Consider the following 21,018-nt stretch of genomic DNA (forward strand, 5'->3'; position numbering starts at 1 on the left):
AAGACACAAATTAGTTGTGCTTCTTCTAGTAAAGGGCCAAAACAACACCCTCCTCCCTTTGCCACACGCACTGGAATTCCAATGGAAGAGAAGATCTGTAGCTCAGGGTTGAACTGTGAAGTCTTTGGGGCTCCCTGAGCTTGGCTGTTGGCTTGCAGACATTTCATTACCGGAACTAGGTATAACATCATCAGTGTGAATGGGTGAGGGGTTTGCTCCCTGTTTGAATATAGTAGCTTGCCCTGCCAGTGTTGGTGGGAGTGTGATTTTCTCCTTGGTAGTTCCTTAATTAGGATATTGTTTCCTGCTTGTTTGTCTGGTGTTAATCCCTGCTTATCTGGGTGTAGGCTGCTGGAGAGGATGTGTTCTGGTCTTTTTGTTTCCTTCTTAGCTTTTTTATTTGAATGGTGTGTAAATGTGGTTTATCTCTATGTGTCTGTTGATGGCTGAATGGAATTCCAACTGTGGAACTGAGAAGTGAGCTTCTCAGCTTCTGAGAAGTGAATCTGAAGCAAACTTCAGGCTCACCCAAGCCTAGTTCTTTCCATAGTGATAGCAAGCAAAATTATTGCTGTTCTACCAATAACTTTTTCTGTGTGAACAGTTGCCATGTACAAAGTTCTCCTTGACTTTGAAATGAGAATGGGATCAAAAGCAACCCTGCTGTATTAGTGTCCTCTTTAAAAGTCCCCTCTGTTTAATCATCAGGCAGCAGCTTCAGTCTTTGGCCAACAAGCTAGTTAAGGAGTTGTGCTTAATTTAGCAAGTAAACTAGCTGACCTTAGCAAGAGGCTCCAGAGGCTGATAGGACTTTAACACCTTACCTCAGGCTATCTAGTGGCAGAAAAAGCTGAGATTGGCTGGTTTGCTGGTAGACAGTCCTAGATACCTCTTTCATTAGATTGCACACTGGGTCTGCTTTTGAAACTGAGGTCTGGTTATGCACGATGCCAAGCTGCATTGTGGCTTGTTTGGTTTGGGCTTGCCTGTTGTGTGAACTCACCCATTTTGGTTAATTCAAATCAGGGATACACAAGGCGCAGCTTCTTTCCCATCCCCCGCTTTTTAAGCCATCTCACTTGATGAAAATTCAGGAGAATCTAAATGTTCTTTGGGGGCTCTTTGATCAGATAGAATATTGTCCAACAGTGTGTTTGAACTTCTCTTCTAGTGGATTATTTTTAGGTTTTATTTTGTAAAAGTCGATCTGTACACAACAGATACTGCATCTATTTTTAATAATAGATACACTCTTGTTGCAAAGACCTGTAGTTCTCGCCATTAAAAGAACCATGATTAAAGATGGATTGTGTTGGTCAAGTAATAGAATTGGCGTGATTTGTATGGCTCTCTCAAGATAAATGATCATTGGTTGGTTGGTTAGTTGGTTTTAAAATTACTTAGCTGAGACTGCCTTTGGAAAACTGATGTCATTAAAATGAATTTTGGTAAGAAATGTTGGTAATTTCACTGTTTTTGGCTAATGATGTTGCCTGCAATACATCTTGATATAATTTTCTCAACTGTCTAGGTACTGTTTTAGTAGGTTGCCACTACTGGGAAGATCGCAAAAATGTCTGCTAAAATTGTCCCCAACTGTCTATTGTCAGCATCTGACTCCCAGAGGAGATTAATGGGTCCCCGGTCCTTTATGTCAGGGTTATAAGGCCTGCACATTAATTTTTTAAATTGAAGAGTTAACATGTTTTGTCTTACCTCCAATATTGAGTTCTTATGTATAATTATGGAAAATTGTTTCTAGAATTATTGCCTGGATTATAAAAAGAAGCAAATCTGTGTTGTCTGCCAGAGACATTTAAATTACAAAGATGAATCAATGTAATATTGATTAGCCTGTTATTATTAAGACTCAGTGTCCCTATTGCTACCGTATAATTTGTCAATGAATATAGTCCTGGATAAATTGTTAGAAGATCTTGCCTTATAATCTAAGGTTTCAATCTACATTTTGGCTTTCCATATCATGCTCAAAATTGTTCAAGGAGAATCAGCTGCTTTGAAGCCCAGTCATTCCACCAACACTATTTTCAGCTGTTCAAGAATGAGCACACAACTTCCTCTTAAAGTATCTGAAACAAAGCCGGTTCAGCCAATAGGCTTACAAATGCTGGAAAACTCATTGTGATTAAGAACATATTTTTAGTAGCTGCTCAAGATGAGTCAACATGGGGCTGTTACACTTGCAAGGCCCTCCAGGGAATTCTGACAAGGTCAGTTTCTAGAAGAAGGCACTGACACATCTTAGTTGCCACAGCATGGAAGAAGAAAGCAGCAGGGAATGAAGCGAATGAGAAGAAAACATCAATCACTGGTATTATAGAGGCACATGTTGGGGAACCAGCAATGTAGCTGCTTCATGTGAGCCATGGAGACCTGATGCATTTTCATTTCATGAAGGCTGGAAATTTAACTTCACAAGGCTTCCAGGCCATGACCATTTGCAAAGAAAAAAGGGTTTGTAGGTAGCTGCTCTAAAGCTCAAAAGTGCTTCTGACTTGTAATGTAGACATGAACATATCTATGTTGAAGTAAGTTATTGAGGCTTCCGCCCAGGTACACTTTTTAAATTTCTAACTGCACTAATATTAATGTTGTATATATAACTTTAGCATATCTGGGAGGAAGCCCCCATCCTCCAACATTATTATTACGGCCACTGTGGTATATAATGTATGTAATCTCTGTTGATTTATGATGGATCACCTTAAGTAATAAAAATATAAGTAGGCATATTTCGTAAGTGGCCTTAAGGTATCTTTAACATCTTCCTCTTCTGAAGGAACTTGTGATTGTGCTTCTAGCTGGGCCTGCCTAACTAGTGTAGAAAACAAGAAGTGTATGTTTAACATAGAACTTTAGGTTGAACTTTTGCAAAGCTTTAACGTAGTTTGGGTACTTAGCCTATAATTCCAGGCAACCAAGGTTTATGACTTAACACATGAGAACCTTGCCATAGTCACTTAAACCATCCTCAGGTTGGTCTAGTTTTAAGCTCTTATTCCATCACAGAGCAAAACAGGAGATTGCTCTGCTTCCATGTGATTCAACCGATGAGGAACACTCAGCTGCTCCATGAAAGAAAAATGGAAATTCAGTCAAAGCAACAATTTCTTCCTAAACGAGAGCAACAGACTGGCTGCCCAACTTAAGCAAACAAATCCATCTGTGTCCAAATCATTTCTGAGAAATGCTCTTGTGCCAGTTTCCAAAAGCACACCCTGTAGAAATCTTTGCCCACATCAACACGTGAGTCATAATAAATCTGTTAGTCTGTTCATATGATTTTTGGTCGCACCAAAACTATAATTAGTGAAGTGCAAAGGAAAACACAATTGAAGTACTTTCTTTAGTACTTCATGTAGCACATGGTAGTTATTTCCTACAGTATTTTATGTAAGAGGTGAAAAAAAAGTTGCTATTTTTAGACTGCTTGGAGAAATACTTTTTTAAAATAATAGTTACATAATCATAATGGATTTTATTTGTTTTTTTTTTTTAAACCAGAAAGAGTGACAAGATACACTTGAATGTAATGGCTTTTAGGAACATCTCCAGTAGCTAACCTGATCTTTTGATACAAAACAACTGCATTGCATCAAATTACACAACTTGTACGATTTGCTAACACATTCTGTGATCAGATTATCATTGCAAATGCAAGCTGAGTATTTGCCTATTGCATGCATGGCATGAAACTTAGTTGAAGAGAGTGCTCTTTGAAAACCTTGCCTGAATCTAAGTCCTTGGATTAAGCCAACACACCCTCAGTATCTACAAAACTGCACTACTTGGTTTTCTGGGGCCAAAATAGATGGAGGCACAGCAAACCAGTGTTGAGAGAAAAGATTTTTAGAAGTAATCTGTAATATGACTGGAAGCATCTTGCAATATGAAAATAAAATTGGAAATTTTGTCCTGAACTTGTTCCTTGTCTGACACACTTTACATATCCAGTACCAACTGGTACAACTTTATTATTGGAAGATGTACACCAAAGGATGGAAACTTAGTAAGAAAAAACACGGAGGGAGAGAGAGAATAAGAAAATTAGAGTTGGAGAATCCTGGTTTGGAGATAATGTAAAACAAGTACTTTTTGGGTTGAATGCCCCTGCCTTGCCAGGGCAATAATGAAGACCAATATATCTGCTTTGTAGAACACACCTTTCCCGTTGTTATGAAACAGTGCAGAATTCCCGATGTGAATTCCTGTGAATCTGCCATATATTCAAAGCAAAGTGATTTTACTTATATAGCATACATTCTCCACTGTGGCTGATGCTATGAAATCAGAACAGCAGAAACTTAGCCAGCCACTAGATGGCAGCCATAGAGTTTTCTTTGCACTTTGCCACCATCTAGTGGTCATATACAGCTCTGCCTTGACTAAAAATCTCAAGTGTAATTGTTGTATATCCCACAAAATTCAAAAATGGGTTACAAATTTTTAGTAATGCCCTCCCTGGAGGCTCCCTTTGCACTCAGCTTAATCTCTACGTGTTACTACCTCCGTAGGTTAAAAACTCAGCTGTCAGTACAGAAATACTTTAGCTTAACTAAGGGTCATGTAAGTTAAATGGGATCAAAAGGCTCATTTTCTGCCCAGCCTTTTGAATCTCAGTGTAGCCGAGTTATGTTTCCAAGTTGGCTAATAAGTATGGAAGCAACAGCTTCACTCATTCTTGTCACAAAAATGCATTTTATTGAGATCTCACTTTGCTGCTAACAGGGAATGTGTGCATTTTTTCATGAAGCTATGTGCAGGAACCATCACAATGAGCCATGGGTCAGCCCCGCCCATTCCCTGTTGGGAGGGGGGAACAATGGATTGAACCAGGTAATGATGATCACAAAGGACCTGCTAGACTGGAAGAGATTTTTGGCCAGTATTGCCTGGTGTGCATCTAGCTCACTTTCCAAGTGCTCAGAAAAGGAAGCAGTGACGTGAACAACTCTCTCTCTTGCCATAGAGATCCCACTAAGCACTGGAGGACCTGCCCTAGATCCTCCCAGGTCAAGAGCAAAAGAGGACAAGGACTTTATACTGTAGCACCGTCGCAGACTGAAATGTCTTCAAATGAGGTCTGTCTGGCTTTACTGCCCACCTAAAGAATAAAAAAGGATTTTGTTTTAATGGGGATTTTAAAAAAACCTGAATTTAATTACTGCTGGTCTGTTTCTGGTCCATTTTAGATTTTATTTTATACCACTGACACTCAAGGCCTCTTTGCAGTTTACAGTTAAAAGTAATAATGCAATATAGGTATGGTGACTTCTGCAGCAATCTAGTACTGCTTGAGAACCATCAGGAGCGGAGGACCCAGCAACACTCAGAATGTGCACATTTCCATAAAAGCTATAAAACTCGGTTCAGAGGAAGGTAAGGCAACAGCCAGAGAAGAGGATTTCTACTTCCACCATACAAAAATTTGAAATGGGAGCAGGGGTAGAAAAAATATTGCAGGGAAACGGAGTATTTACTTTTTCACTCTTCCTATTCTATGAGCTTTTCCTGTGTATTTATACATACTAGTTACTGTCTTTTAAAGTTAGTTGTCTCAACAGCTCCAAGAGATTGAAGAATGTTATTTGCTTCTTTTGAACTAGATATATTACATTATTAGAACAGCCCCATTAACGGTCCTTTCCCCTTCTCAGAGGAGTCTCAAGCTGGCATCTCTTTGGGGGGAAAAAAGCATTGATACAAGGACTTGCTAGTCCTAGGTTTCCACTCACTCACCCACGCACATACTACCAGCAATTGTTCTGGGTTACATGGAAGAATACCCTGAGGTTGCAAAGGAGGAAGATTTTCAGTTGTTGCAGGAAGAGAGACTCTTGTAAGGTACGAGGGATGCAACAGGTATCTTGCTAGGTGATGGTGAACACGCTATGCAAACAACTTGAAACCAGACAGTGGCACCTGCTCCCCGCAGATGTCCATCTGCGGGGAGGGAAAACATGACACACACACCATGACATCATTGTGCAAATGTTATGACTGACCTACTTGCATCAGACGTAATGATGGGATTGATACAAGTGAGGTAATTGTGCCACAAACAAAACACTGTGGTGACACACTTATCATTCTGACATCTTTGTGGCCAGGAATAACCTTTAACCTATGGATAAAGCTATTGAGCCATCAGGACCAACACTGCAAATAGCTCAAAATCTATTTTTTTTTTCCAAAAAGTGTTCCTGCACACTCAAAAAAATTCAAATTAAGCTTTTAGTTAGGCATAAAGGAGAACCAGGAAACAGCTCCAGTGCTTGTCCACAAGCTACGCTCTTCAGATACTGAAGCCAGCCTGAATCCCTCCAGCGTGAGCCAAACATGTTCAGGGTCAGACAAATCTAGTAAGATGCGGTATCTGCTGTTACGATATTCTCGATCAGATACGGACTAGGAAGGAAATTCATGATGTAAACATTCTGGGTATCTTGAGTTTCTGGAACTTTGAGTTTTTTAAATTATACCAGCAAAAAGAGGCCCAATCACTTCTCCTTACAACCTGCATTTATTCTTTTGGACAAAACTATACAACTTAAGGGGCATTTTGAATTTAAATTTGGGGGGGCCATATAAAATAAACCACTTCATAAAAATCCCTCAATCTCCACAGCATTGCAGTGCAGGTTGCAACACAGTCACCTTAATCAGAAGCATATTATCCAGATGTTCACAACAGTTTTAAGCACAAAGAACATTTGTATTTAAGGTTAGGGTACAAGATTCACCAGCTGCGAGGACAGATCTACCTCCTCCGCACAGCACTGAAATTGTTGCCACATATTCGCAAGTGCAAGGAAAACATTTCCACTTTCACTGCTTATTAAGGGCAGGTGTCCAGTTTCATGACATCCAAACAGGCTTCAGACTTGGCTGCCCAGCCCTTGAGGGTCGCAAGTCTGAGGCATTCACCTGGGGAGACCACAAGACTTGTTTTCGCTGGCCATGTTTTATTTGTTCCTTTCTTTAAAACAGGGGAGCCAATGATACATAGTTTCCCAAATATGAAAACAAAAAACCCCAAATCCAGAAGGCAAAACGAACTGCCAGAAGACTGAGATGCTACATGCTACATTTAACCTAATTAATACTCATGCTTGCTTTGGGGATGAGACAAAGGCATCATTCAGTAAAAACATACAATAAAAACAAAATGCCTGGCCATATAGAACTTTAACCTACAGTAATGTTGTACCTTAATTGTTTCCATGCACACAACTAACATTACAAAAATTGTTTTTTTAAAAAAAATAACACAATTAAGACTTCTAGGAGCATTTTATGATAAACAATTCCTAGTTCCTTTGCAGAGAGACCAAGCACCTCCGAATTGCAAATTCCTATACACATTTTACTTGAAGTGAAATCTCTTTTAAAAAACTCACACGGATCACCTCAAAATAAGGGGATGTTATTTCATCTCTATTTCAGCTATGTAGGCAACAAACCACAGTGCGAATAAGAACTTCATCTGTAAAGCAAGTCCAAAAGAATTTGACTTTCTACCATTACAGAAAATATAATTTGCTAAAATAAATAAAAACGCTGCATATTAACATTTCCACTATAAAGTATGCATACCAGAATATTTATAAATATTGAATGTTTTTTTTTCTTCTCCATAATACCACCTACTACAATAATGCTGGCTAAATAGAAGTGCATTATGATAAGCACTATGGGTGGCTGACGCTTGCCACAAACTGCGGTTACCTTGAGGTAGAGAACACATGCGTACCAAATTCTGCGTTCATTTACAGTTGCTGCTGGTATCATGTGTTGAAGAAATGTGTACAGTATGAAAAATTCTAAAATGCCTATGAATGAAAAAATGTTTCAGGGAAAAAAATAGATATTTTCATGCAAATACGAATAGTCTCATTGTGTAATTTTCAAGGCAAGGTTCTTATTTTTCCTCTGCAAAGCATGAGCTGTTTAAAAGGAGAGTGTTTCTACTGGTTTAGTGCATTTTTCTTCTTGTTTCCTCCTCCAATTTGCATTGTCATGCTCTTTCTTTACCTTTGTGTGCAAACGACATGCCAGTTTTAACAAAAAATTGTCATGTTATAAGAAAGGAATTTTGGATCGTAAAAACAATGGTAAACAGAAAACTAAGGAAATCCATACCAAAGTTACATCATTTGATTTCAAGTAAAAAAAGACTACTTATAATAAAAAAGAACACATTTCATGAATACAAAAAGAAATGTCTGCTGTTTAGTTTAGGTGTTTCAGAATGCTGCTGTATGTCTTATGGGGGATCTGAGGAGATGACTTCATAGCAGAAGGCGTTAGCGTGGCCTGCAAGGATTTAAGTGGTGAGCCAACTGGGCTGGGAAACTGAGGAATAGCTATAGCTTCAAGGTGCTTGTTAAAGAGAAATTCTCCGCTATTGCTCAGAAAGCTCCCCTCTCTTTCTTTCTCCCCAAGCTTTCCATCTTCAGCTGGCTCAGTTTCTAGCATTTCAGTGTCTTCTTTCTTGCTAAAAAACCTGTCTAGATAACTGGGGTATGGATTCTCTTTCTCCATCTGCTCATCCTTCCTTACTTCACAACAAAACTGATCTATGAGAAAACACTCCTCCCCACCGCTGACAAGTTGACTATCCCACGAGTTTTGGTAGAGAGCTTCCAACTGGGCCAAGTTAGCCATTCCTTTCTCCTGTTTCTCTCTGCTTACTGATTTAGATATGCCTTTGGATTCTAGTTGGGACACGGAGCTATTCAGGTCATTCAACTTATCAACAGCAGTTGACTCATGCTGCAAACTAAGCTGAATTGTTCCTGCTATGAACGAATCAAAGTCAAACCCTTGATTTTTCTCCTTTTCTGCAAGTTGCTGTGAAGCTTCCTCAAGAGCTATCTGAGCTTTCACCAATCCATTCTTTTCACATTTTGACTTGCCTTTTTTATCTGATTTCTCTTTACTCTGCTCCTTCCAGTTAGAAAGATCTATGATAAGCTTGGGCTCATAGTAATGGTTCACTTCGCTTTCTCGCCAGACTAAATTATCTAGATATGAAGAGGACCTCATTTTGTAATTACAAGTATGGTTACATTCCAGATCACAATACTTGTTTTCATGGTGATCTGGGTACTGCCAACAAGGCTCAGTAGAGAAGTGGGTATCAAAAGCTGGATCCTCTAGATACTTTTCACGATCGCCATCCAAATATTTTCGAGGGTCTACTTGTACTTCCTCCTCATCAGTCCCATCCGAAAGAGCCCTTGGATCTCGCTGAACTTCATCAGCTTCAAAGTTGTTATGAACAGGCCACTCATGGTCTGAAAACTGACTGTCATGATATCTGTAATAATTAACACCCTATATTAGTAAATGATAAGCACCCTTTTACTTTTACAGTAGCTTGATAAGAATTACGTGTACTACCACACGTTTAGGCTTAATAGCTTTATAGTTAATTGCTGGGTATGTGTATTTCTCAGAGAGTTTTAATTTGGAGAACTTCTCAGTGATAGCATATCACTGAATTCCTTTGCATGCAACTTGAGAAAATACTTGATCTTTAAGATGCCCTGAAATGTTAGTGCCAGATGCATATTCTAGCAGCATCTAACATCCCATGGCATTCTACTACTTTATTATCAGCTGGTATTTCAAATACAGCTGCTACAAGTATCCAGAATAATTTCCCAAAAGGTTACCTTTCCCAATTGTAGACGTGGCTGTGACTTTCATCCATCAGCAGAATATCATCCACTTCATCCTCAATGTGGAAAGGATGACTCGAAATAGGCTCATCAGTTGGGAAGGAATAAATACTCATGTAAGGGTGGGACAAAGCTTCTTCTGCTGTCAATCGGTCCATGGGACTAAAGGTCAGTATTTGTTCCAAGAAGTCCAAAGCTGTGGAGGATAAATCCAATTTAAAAAAAAAATCCTTTCTTATGAACACAATGTGAAAACTACATCTTATATTATCTAGAGTCACACTGTTAAGTATTTCATATTTCTGAAACCAGAAGAAATATTTAATGATTAAAGTGTAAGGCAAAAAAGTGATTTTTTAAATTTTTTTTTTGCTTTTTCCTTCTGATATAGGATATCTTCTCTACTTGTGGCATTGTATGGAATCTGTTTGGCTACACCTCTCAGTGCTATAACCAGTAATGAAGATGATGGAACGACAGAAAATAATATGTACAGTTATAGGGGACTGGCAATGAACCAGATGAACAGTTGTAGATTTAAAATATCAGACATGGTGAGTTCCTTAAAATTTTAAAAATACTAGGTTTACGAAATACCTATTCACCTGGTAGCCTTCGCCATAAAAAATATCACCTCCAGTAGCTAGGCAGAAACACTTACAAAAGCTGTTGTTTTTTTTTAGGCCACAAATGAGTAATATAGGATGTGTTGAAAGGCAGGCATATGTTTGGAGACTTGTTTGTTCATCACTGAAAGCTTGCTATCCATTATGATGCAAATGTTTCGGCTCTTTTTAGAGAACAAGTCAGTTCCTCACTGTGTAGCTCAGCTCCCTGTAGAATACTGAATTTCTGTTATATCTCCGAACTAATAGCGCAAGGAGAATAATAGATGCACACATACACTTGGCTCCACAATGTTCCAGAACTGGAAAAGACCAATACATGGTATGTCCAAAGTTTTGTCCTTTGTTTTAGAGGGCCTTGTGCACTGTGTGCCGCAACAATTTAGAAGGACAAGTCATCCTGACCACAAGCTCAAATTCTAACTTAAACAATAAGAAGCGAGGAAGAAAAAGGAAGGAGCCAAATTACCTTCAGGGCTAATGCCTGGGAGTAACTGAGTTAAAGGTTTGTGTGGCTCAGTCATGTCATTTTTAATGTAAACTGGGATTACATTAAGAAGTTCCTGACGGTCTTCTTCATGCACAACAGGAATTGATTCTAAAATTAGCTGCATCTGTTCAAGTTCATGGGCACCTAGACATGCAGAGAAGAGCAAAAGTCAGCTCTATTCTAGAACATTCTAATTCATCAATGCTACTCCACTGGAGTTGGATGGCCAATACATTTAAATAAATAAACAATACAGTACAATACAATACAATACAATACTCAGGAATTCCTTATCATGCCACCTTCAGCATACACACCAAGAGTGATTTCAATTTTGCCATAGAACCTTCAGGTAGTCAGAACATCCCCATCCACACCCATTTCCTTGGAAAAATTAACACTGGGCTTTTCTGGCACCCTTTGCATACGACACATTTTTAAGTGACAGGGTTGTACCTGTCTGTCTTTACCAACCTGCGAAGAGGGTTTTCCCTGTCAGCATTTCAGCGAAGATGCAACCTGCAGCCCACATATCAATGGCTTTAGTATAGTTGTTGGGTGACAGCAAGAGGCGAGGGGATCGGTACCATTTAGTCACTAGTCCTTCAGAAAGATGGCCCTAGGAAAAGAGAGATTGCTTGCATTCGATTTATGACATCAAGATCCTCAGTGCAGTTTATTCTGGTGTATTGCCACAACCGTTGAGACCTATCTGGCAATGACTCTTTCAAGTCTCCATGAGTTCCAGGGGCTTTGGGGAGTGGGTCTGAGCCTAAATTCACCCCCATTCCAAGACTCCACTCTGACTCAGTCTGGCCTGGGCTCATAGGGTTATCGTGGCTGCCATTCAGTGGTTTTCATGCTGTTTGTTGAGGCATCTTCCTATGTCATGAAATATTCACACAATCAACCAAACTTTTAAAACTTTTGTAAACTAATTTTGCACTATCTTATGCTTATGTAAACATGGGAGCCAGTTTGATGTAGTGGCTAAGATGCTGGTCTAGAAACTAGGAGACTGAGTTTTAGGCCTCCCTTAGGCATGAAAGCTGGGGTGATTGGGCCAGTCCTCCTCTCTCAGCCCAACCCACCTTGCAAGGTTGTTGTTGTGGGGAAAATAGGATGAAGGAGGAGTATTAGGCATGTTTGCCACCTTGAGTTTTATATATATAAAAAAGGCAGGATAAAAATCTAATAATGATGATGATGATGTATAAGAGCAAGATAATAAAATCTGCTTTTCATTAAAGCCTTTCAAAATGATATTTCATTTAGGTACAAGAATCTGCATGGGATCCATTAGAGACCTTTTAACACTTTACTGTTGTATACACTGAATCAAGATAGCTAAAACTGTATCCCTATACACCTCAAATGCTTTCGTCTGCATTAGGCATGACAGAGATATAACTGAGAACCAGTTACTTAATTGTATCCTTGGAAGCAGAGGAGTGACACCCCCTGGCCTTAAAGACTGAGCCTAGAAGGCAACTTCACACTGTTTTAAGAATAAAACAGCAATACTCCAAAATGCCACTGTATTTCCTGCTGAGGGGATCATTTTCACAGTGCTCTGCTCTGAAAGGTAATAGTCCCATCTGAGCTTTTAAAGCTAGGCAGAACTGTTCGTTCTATAAGGGAAGGGAGACTATTAGGTGGTCCTTGCGGAGCAAGATTCATAAATCAAACAACATCAGAACTGAAGCTGCCTTTTCCAAGACTCAAGGGTGGCCTTCCTCAAGCTAATGCACTCCTCAAGAAAGAGATGGTACTTATCCAACCACGCTAACACATTGACTGACTGAAGAACAAGATTTTACACATCACTTTTATTAAAGGATAAAGAATCTTGCTTAGCCATGCATGGGGCAAGAGGTAAGCATAACCCAAAGCATAAATGTGACAAACTTGTATTATGGCAAATTTGACTGGCTATTAAGCATACCCTGTGATAAACTGGTCTCCAGGTATGATTGCTGCCATTCTAAAGGAAAACATCTGCTTATTTTTATTTACCTTATGGGAATAATGAGGGTCCATGATCCGTGCAAGGCCAAAGTCACCGATTTTCAGCACCAAGTCTTCAGTATTAATGAACAGGTTCGCTGGTTTGAGATCTCTATGCAGAACGTTTGCAGAGTGGATGTATTTGAGCCCACGTAGCAGCTGGTACATGAAGAGCCTAGCATGTTCTTCCAGTAAGGGCCCCTGCTCCACCAGGTTAGCCAGATCTGTCTCCATGTACTCTTGAACAATGTAAACACAGTTCAGTTCTGTCAGAGAGCCAACATCATCTGTCAACTGACTCCCATTGGGGCCAAGGATTTCAAAAACTTTGACAATGTTATCATGGTCAAGTCTTCTGATAATTTTGATCTCACGCAGAGCATGCTTGACACTCTGAGGATCTGAAAGGACAATCTTCTTGACAGCCACTCTTTTGTCACAATCATTATCGACAGCAGAAAAAACTAAGCCGTTACCACCACAGCCCAGAGGTTTTAAGTCCATATACCGAGAACCTACATCAAAGCCATGAATGTTCATGAGACTTTCAAACTTCTCAGCCATTTTGAAATTCTGTATACTGTTTCTCCCTCTTAAAACTATTACACTTCTACAAATATAGAGAGATGCTTCCACTGGTAGATGAAGGATCTTGTAGAAAAGGAGAAGAAAAATGCCAGGTTGACTGCAGGGTAGATTCTTGATACTCTCATTGCATTGTCAGCCGGTCAGGCCTGATGTTTCCCCTTTAGGATAAGCACTTACACTCTTTACAGATCAAGCTGAGCAGAGAGAAAGAGGTTGCAGCATTCATAGTTCAAGAAAGGTGCAGCATATCCGCAGACATTAAAAGGAAACACCAAGTAAATCAAATGGAATGAAGTGACATCTTATGCACTCCACTCTACTGTGCCAAACTGGTCAACATTTAACAAAAATGTGAATAAATATGCATGTAGTAGGCTTCTATTAACATCCTCCTCACAGTGCAGATACATTCAGTGTTGGACTGGTCCTGAGCAGCTTCATTCTAGGGTGGCTTGTCTTCCTCTTCCTTTTCTCTGTCTACAGTCTAGTTCATGAAGGAAGAGGTAGCTCTTGTTTAGCAAAGAGGCTGTTAGTTAATGATCAGGTGGCTCCAGCTCACCACAATCACAATCAAAGCTACCATCCATCTTATTCTGTGAAAAACTGAAGAAAAACAAAGAAGTCACATGTAAGTAAGCACACCAAATTATTATAAAGGCTTAAAACCTAATTGCATAATTGTTTACTGCAAACTAAAAGTTTAAAAAAATCACACACAGAACTAGGCATTATGAATCCTTTGATCTGCTGAATAGACCAGATACATCACTGATCTCATTCCAACCAAGTAGAATCTACCTAATTATATACTTTTCATAAGTAGGAGCTTTATAAAAAAAAGGCACAAATTCAAAACAAATTATCTTCTGTATAAATAAATATAATGTCCAGCAATTTGGGAAGTACTTTGTAGTTCTCTGTACTTTTTCAAAAAGTGAAACTTTAAAGAAATTGTTTCACTACTTGAGATGAGTACCTATGTTAAGTACTTCCATATTTTTTTAAATAAAACATATTCCCACTGGGGGATATTTCCTGAAAAATGTGAAGAAACCAACTGTAAACATAAAAGCAGATGATTAAGCACATTTTGCAAGAAGAAAGAAACTGAAATAATTCAATTTGCCAATCAGTCATGAGATTATATATTGAAACCTTTTGCATCCATAATGTTTAACAACATGCATTATGTTGCATCGAGGATTGAAACAGAGCTATAAATCAAAATAGTGTTTATTCCGAGCTCATTCTGGGAAATACACACTCAATAACAATGCTATTTTAGATAAAGTGGAAGATAATATGGAGAGTGTAACTGGGCAGAGAGGTAAACACAATACAGCATGTTTTTGTGAAGAGAGAATCTAGAAATGTTGTAATGGACAGCAAGAACACTGATTCATTATTTCTTTGTACATTTTAGTTAAAGGGTTCAATAGTGGATTATATTCAACTGAATGGAATGTTAAAAACCCACAAACTATTTGCTAGTACAATTAAATTAACCCTTTCATGGATCTCCATATACCAGCTCAACGCTCTAGCTTTCAGATGCTCCCCTCCAATAGTCCAGTTTCATAGATTATGACTTCACTTGATGATGAAGTCACTTTCTATGGAGATGTCATTATTTTGGAAAGTCCTCTGTTACATTACAATGCTATCTTGTCAGCGGCTATTCCTTTTCACTTCAAGAACTTCCTGTTTCCGTATTTGGCTATAGGCATCAACTGCATTTTCTGAAATAGTATCACTAAAATGTTCCGAGGCTTTTACAGGATGAAGAGGCTTATTGCAAGATAGCAGATGAAAAGAAACAAGGAAAATGGTGTGTGTGTAAAGGGGGTGTGGGGGGGAGGTTGTTACTGGACTACTAGTTCTGAACCATTCCTTCAAAACTAATATATTGATGACAGAAAGACAACTGTGCCTAAAGCAGTCCATACTTTACAGCATGAAAACAGAGTCAACAAAGAGTCAAACTAATCACTGACTGTTAGAAGTAAAGGAAAACTGTTAACTCTCTTTGATAGTCAAATGAAACATATGCCGTTTAATTTAACACACAAGTTAACACTGCCTTTTATTTCTAACTATGTAGATTACCCACCCAAGGAAAAAAACAGCCTAGCTCACATTTTCATCATTTCATACAACTTGAACTTAACCTTTTGCTTAATTTATTCTCAAGGTGGCCCGGCAAAAAGTTGATGCTCTTAATTCTGAAGCTAGTTATACTTCAAATCATGGTTTAAAAGTATTTTTTGACTGAAGACCCCAGGGCATGGAGTTAAAACTTTCCCTCTGAGTTCTTGTTCTGCATATTTCAGAACAAGAAAGTACACTATTAAATATGGCTCATTAACACTTTTCTTCCAAGTCATACTATGACCACAAGATCTTTAAGCAAACAAACAAAAAAAAGCTTTTAGCATAGCTTTCTGGTTCTTCCACCTGGAAGCACCTACTCAAACTTGCCAAGAGCTTATGACATCATGAGTCACTTTTGTGTCACTGGGCTTCAAATGTAAGTCCCAAATTCTAAAAACAGCCCTACCCAACTTTTAAAATGACTAAGAAAAATCTCCTGAAAGTAAAGCATGAGTAACATTTGCCCTTTACCTTTACACCTACAATAAACCTCCAAGGCCAGGGAGGTCGACAAATTGTTACCTGCCTGAAGCCAACAAGTAATATTGATAACCACGTAAGATTAGAAGCTGAAATTTTCATGCCCTACATTTATTTGCTCTCCCACACATGGCTGACCCTCAACAAAACTTCTGGAGTTATATATTATATAGCACAACAAGCATTCAAGAATAAACAATATAACAAAGATGTCATGACGTACACCACAAGCCACAATGGATCTCTTTCACACACATGCAGCCAGATCTTCATAATACATTATTTGCAGCCCTTCATTTTCAGTTTAACTGCTTAAAAGTGTAGTCAGTAAGTCAGGCTGAATTTTTTTATTAACAGCCCAACAATATATCCATTATACTAGAGAACAACTAGCCACATAGATGGTGTTGTGCAGTTTTATTTATGCTCTGGATACAGATTTCCATGTCAGGGATAAGGCACAAAAATGCTTTCCAGAATTCAATATGTTTTACAACATGGTCCTTCCAAACTGACATGTAATCCTCCTGCCCACCTTTGCCAAGAAATATTACCTGCAGCTGACCATTTCCACACATTGCACTGGCAAATATTAGGATAAAAGTTTCTAGTATGATTAGCTTTTTATAAAATTATTACATAATCAGGCAACAGCAATGTCTTTCTACAAGAAAAATTGGTAAGTCAAGAAAAAGCTGTTATACAACCTGATAAAAATCCAAGCCCCATCTGTGTAACACGGTAAGAGTGCTTATGTGGATTTTTTTTTTTAAATATCAGCCACGTTGCAAGCAGTAGGCAGTGAGTCATTGTAAGAACTACTGAAACTGCAGCTTTTTCCCAAACCTCCCACTTAGTCCCCACACATTCTGAAGGCCAAGGTATTGTTAATTTACACATGCTCAATCTGATTAAAAGACATTAAATACTGAACTTTTTCCATCGTAAGCAAAAGATTATATATTCTGTCAACACTCGGCTTTCAATTTCTTTAAGAAATGTATATTGTTTGATCTTTGCCTAGTTTACTTCCAAATAAACTTTTACTTTATTAACAAGAATGAATAGCTGGGAGAAGTTTCCCACTCACCATCAGCAAGCAAGACAGACCACAAAAAGTGGGTGGCAGCATATAATAGAAACCATAACGAAACTGAATTATCATTACTTTGCTGTTGGTAGACTATTCAAGAAATTTATATTCATTTCAGTAAAAATTCCTTGGGCTGAAATAAACTTGAACTGAGAGCAACTGATTTTAGTCCTAACAAAGTAGTGTGTTCACACAGCATGCTAAACCATGGTTTACTGAATTAACGGGGCCTGCAGAAGATGCCAAGCCATAAAATAGATAACATACTAAGCCACCAGTTAGTCAACCTAGCCTAAGGTGCTGTGAGATTCCAAACCATCTTTATTGTCACAGTTCAGCTTTGCTATGCTTAACAGTAGCCAGTTTGGTGTAGTGGTTAAGGCACCAGGCTAGAAACTGGGAAGCCCGCTGGGTGACCTTGAGCCAGCCATTTTCTCTCAGCCCTAGGAAGCAGGCAATGGCAAACCACTTCTGAAAAACCTTGTCAAGAAAACTGCAGGGACTAGTCCAGGCAGTCACCAGGAGTCAAAAACTGACTTGAAGGTATGCACACTTAACTGTGCCCATCTTTCCAAACGGATGAATGACCATTTAGAATAACCAAGCTCATTTATCCAAATATCCCAGTCATGCTTAAATCCCACTGGTCCCTGGAGATAGTACTAAACAAGAATGATAGACTTACTCTATAAAGATAGTTATAAATTTAAGAATACTGTTTCCTTCAAAAGGAGAATCTTTAGCTGCCTTTAGAGTTTAGAAGGACCTAATTCCTATCTTGGTCTGTACCCATCAGGGGGAAAAAAAGGCTATATAAGACTAATACTGCCTGAGTTAAAGGCACATCAAAGAAGTGCCTTTAACACTTTCCTAAGAAGAGATAATGAATTTGAACACACGCACATATATATAAAAAAGACACTCTCAGAGTCATTCATCCACCCACAGTCAGGAGCACAACACTCACCCTGCCGTAACCTGTTTCTCCTTGCCTGGATGGAATTGTCTTCTGCAAGGGTTACACACGGCAAAGACATCCCCTCTATTAGCAGGATCTGATATGTGATGGGAGGATTGCAAGAGGGAACAAGTCCCTTTAAAAATCCCACCGCCCCTTTTAAACCAAGGAGGTTCCTAATCCCTTCAGTATTAAAATGCAGTGGGCTTTTTTTTAAAATCTGCCAAGAGCAGTCCAGCAGCATAAAGAAGGAAACAGAGATCTAATGAGCACCAAGAGGACCCGAGCTCCTGCTCCAGCTGAGTCTTCCCCCACTGCATCCCTCTGTAACTCGACACAGATACCGCAGGCAGCTGCCGCTTCCAAGGAGAGAGCGAGCATGGAGGCCCAGGAATGAATGAAGGGTGTCCTGAAGGCAAAGGGGAAGCCGCCAATGCCGCAGTGTTTGCTGGCCACTGAGGTGGGGGCGGGCAGGAACGGACTGAGGGCGCCAGTGACGGAGACGAGGAGGAGAACAGAGACTTTGGCAAGAGAAGTGTCGCATCTGCCACCCTGCTGCTGCTTCATTCCAGATGCAAACATCTGCCAAGACTCCAGTCTCAGAAAGAGGCAAGGCGAGCTGACTTGGAGGCCAGCGCCCTGGGAGGGAGGGCACCGTGGCTTTCTCCTAAAGTTCACCAGGCCTTTCTTTCACCACGTTACCCTCCGCCGGCTACAGCCACGGATCTGGGGGAGCCCTTCCAGGCTGACCAACAGCCGTGAGGTTTCATGGCCAGTTTATCCAAGAACCGAGAGTTACCTCAAGCGGGCAGGATCGAGATTTGGGAAGGCTGGGAAGGGCAGCAGGGGGGAGGGCACAAGTCTTTCCTGGGGGAGGGTCGCTGGGCACCGGGAGGCGCCAAGGGATCCCCAAACCCCATCGTTAAAACCCCCTCCCTCCGCCCCCACGACCACCTTCCTGGGGGGAACTCGGAAGTAAAACACGTGGCGTCGGATCGTGCTCTGGAGCAAAGGAGCCACCCTGGTTCGCACGAAGCGCCCAGCTTCGCGAACCAGCTTCCCGGAACCCCGGCTCTCCCCCAGCGCCCCGGCTGGATTCACACGACCGCGACCAGCCATCCAGAGGGGGGTTTCCTGAGTCGTGGGAACGCGCCCGCGGGCCGCCCGGCCCGATCACTACGCGGAGGGCGCCCGGGGAGTCCGGAGCCCCTCGCGGGACACCCAAAGAGTCATCCCCGGGGCGCGGGAGGCTCCCCCTCCACACGGCGGGGAAGACGGGCAGCGCCGGCGGACGGAGGGAGGCAGACCCGTCCCCGCCCGCCGCCGCCGCACTGCGGAAGGTCGGCCCGGCGTGGCCCGGCCGGTCTTCCCGGCGCCGCGGGCCCGGCGGGGCGCGCGAGAACAAAGCGCCTTTGTGCAGTGGCGGGAGGGAAGGCGCCCGCCGCGACGCCCACACGCCCGCCCGCCTCGTACTCACGGGGCTGCCCAGGCTCATGAGGGACGACGAAGAGGAAGAGGAGGAGGAGGAGGAGGAGGAGGAGGAGGAGGAGGCGGCGGCGGCGCGGGAGAGGCCGCTCACGGCGCCGCCGACGCTTCAGCAGCTGCCGGGCCCCGGCCGCAGGCTCTTGTCGGCGGAAGCGGCTCGGCTCCCACCGCGGCTCCGGCCATCTAATCCGGCGGAGAGGACGAGAGAAAGGGGAGGCGGGGCCGGGGGCGGGGCCGCGCGCGGGACCGCCACCCGGGGCAGGAGGCCCCGCCCCGCCCGCCTGCCCGCGCCTCCCCCTGGCCCGCGCGCGCAACGTGGCGGTTGGGCGCGAGGCGGGTCGACCCGGGGGCGGGGGCGGGGGAGGGGGGGGAAACCGAGCAGAGCGCGCGCGCACGCGCGGTCCCGCGCTCCTCTCTGGGCGCCGGGAGAGGAAGAGCTAGAAGCGCTCCATAACCTCACACACGCGCGCACGGACGGACACAAACACACACACACAGACAATACGCATGTATACGTATACGTGTATGGTTATATATGTATACACACTCCATAACATAAAATAGCCTGGAACACACATGTATGCACACGTACATATATGTGTAGGGAAACAAAATATCCTGTAACAGACACTCACAGGTAGAGATTTGTGTGTGTATATACCTATATCTATATCCTTGGCATGGCTTTGAGTGCACAATGAACACTGTGTGTCAGTGTGCTCGCAATTCAAAAAGACAGTCTTCAAAAAAGTACATGAAATTATCTATTATCTATCTTTTTATCTCTCCACCTCTCTCTCTAGTACTAACACTCTTTGTAACCATCAGCTGGCCAAAACAGTGTGTCACAGGGCAACAATTTTTGAAGCAAGGTACCTCAAATAGGCTAACTTAAAGTGTGTGTCCAAAATCCAGGAACCTTGACTCCCGCTGAATTGAAATTTCAAGGATCTTCAGACCAGTTATACTGGAAAGTTGTGGTTGCTGCAGCCGTGGTCACGTAATCGGGATTTCTGACACTCTTCCCAGCTTCCCACAAGTAGAGTCAATGGGGAAGCCGGCGGGAAGTCGAAAATGCCTCCCGCTCCCTCTGCTTTTTTGCCCACCCGTGGCCATTCCGTTTATCTGTTTAAGTAAGTAAATATTGACAAAGGATGACCCAACAGTTGTAGGCTGTCTAGTATGTGTGTGTGTATGTGTGTGTGCGCGTGTGTATATATATATATATATATATATATATATATATATATATTTAACATACATGGTTATGCATAATACTTCTAATACTTCCCTTGATGTAGAACATATGCACCGATGATAGGGCTGTATACATATATATTTACATATGTCAGCAAAGAACGCCTAGCGATCCGCCGCTCTGCAGCCAACCCCAACTGAAGCCAAGGGAACCGGTCAGCTGGCTGGCCAGAAGC

At 41.4% G+C, this 21,018-nt stretch overlaps 1 protein-coding gene across 3 annotated transcripts in view; it reads right to left on the reverse strand.

Annotated features, from left to right (window-relative positions):
* Nucleotides 1-5,134: 5,134 nt before the first annotated feature.
* MAPK6 (mitogen-activated protein kinase 6) overlaps nucleotides 5,135-21,018 on the reverse strand; it is a 31,605-nt gene continuing 15,721 nt past the window's right edge. Inside the window, exons 1-6 of one of the 3 annotated variants that reach the window (XM_088148538.1) lie at nucleotides 19,578-19,787; nucleotides 12,840-14,021; nucleotides 11,298-11,442; nucleotides 10,803-10,967; nucleotides 9,702-9,903; nucleotides 5,135-9,343 (exon numbers count right to left, since the gene is read on the reverse strand). In XM_088148538.1, the coding sequence (XP_088004664.1) occupies nucleotides 8,254-9,343; nucleotides 9,702-9,903; nucleotides 10,803-10,967; nucleotides 11,298-11,442; nucleotides 12,840-13,394 (2,157 nt within the window). In that variant the 5' untranslated portion in view covers nucleotides 13,395-14,021; nucleotides 19,578-19,787 and the 3' untranslated portion in view covers nucleotides 5,135-8,253. Of the gene's footprint in view, nucleotides 9,344-9,701; nucleotides 9,904-10,802; nucleotides 10,968-11,297; nucleotides 11,443-12,839; nucleotides 14,022-18,109; nucleotides 18,982-19,577; nucleotides 19,788-21,018 lie in introns of those variants that run through there. The other 2 variants (XM_015890867.3, XM_007422176.4) reach the window with 2 other exon arrangements.

The sequence above is a fragment of the Python bivittatus genome, unplaced genomic scaffold (assembly GCF_059951505.1).
Source record: "Python bivittatus isolate LINGU-HERP-01145 unplaced genomic scaffold, Pbiv_v1 ctg000530_np1212, whole genome shotgun sequence".
Classification (NCBI taxonomy): Eukaryota; Metazoa; Chordata; class Lepidosauria; order Squamata; family Pythonidae; genus Python; species Python bivittatus.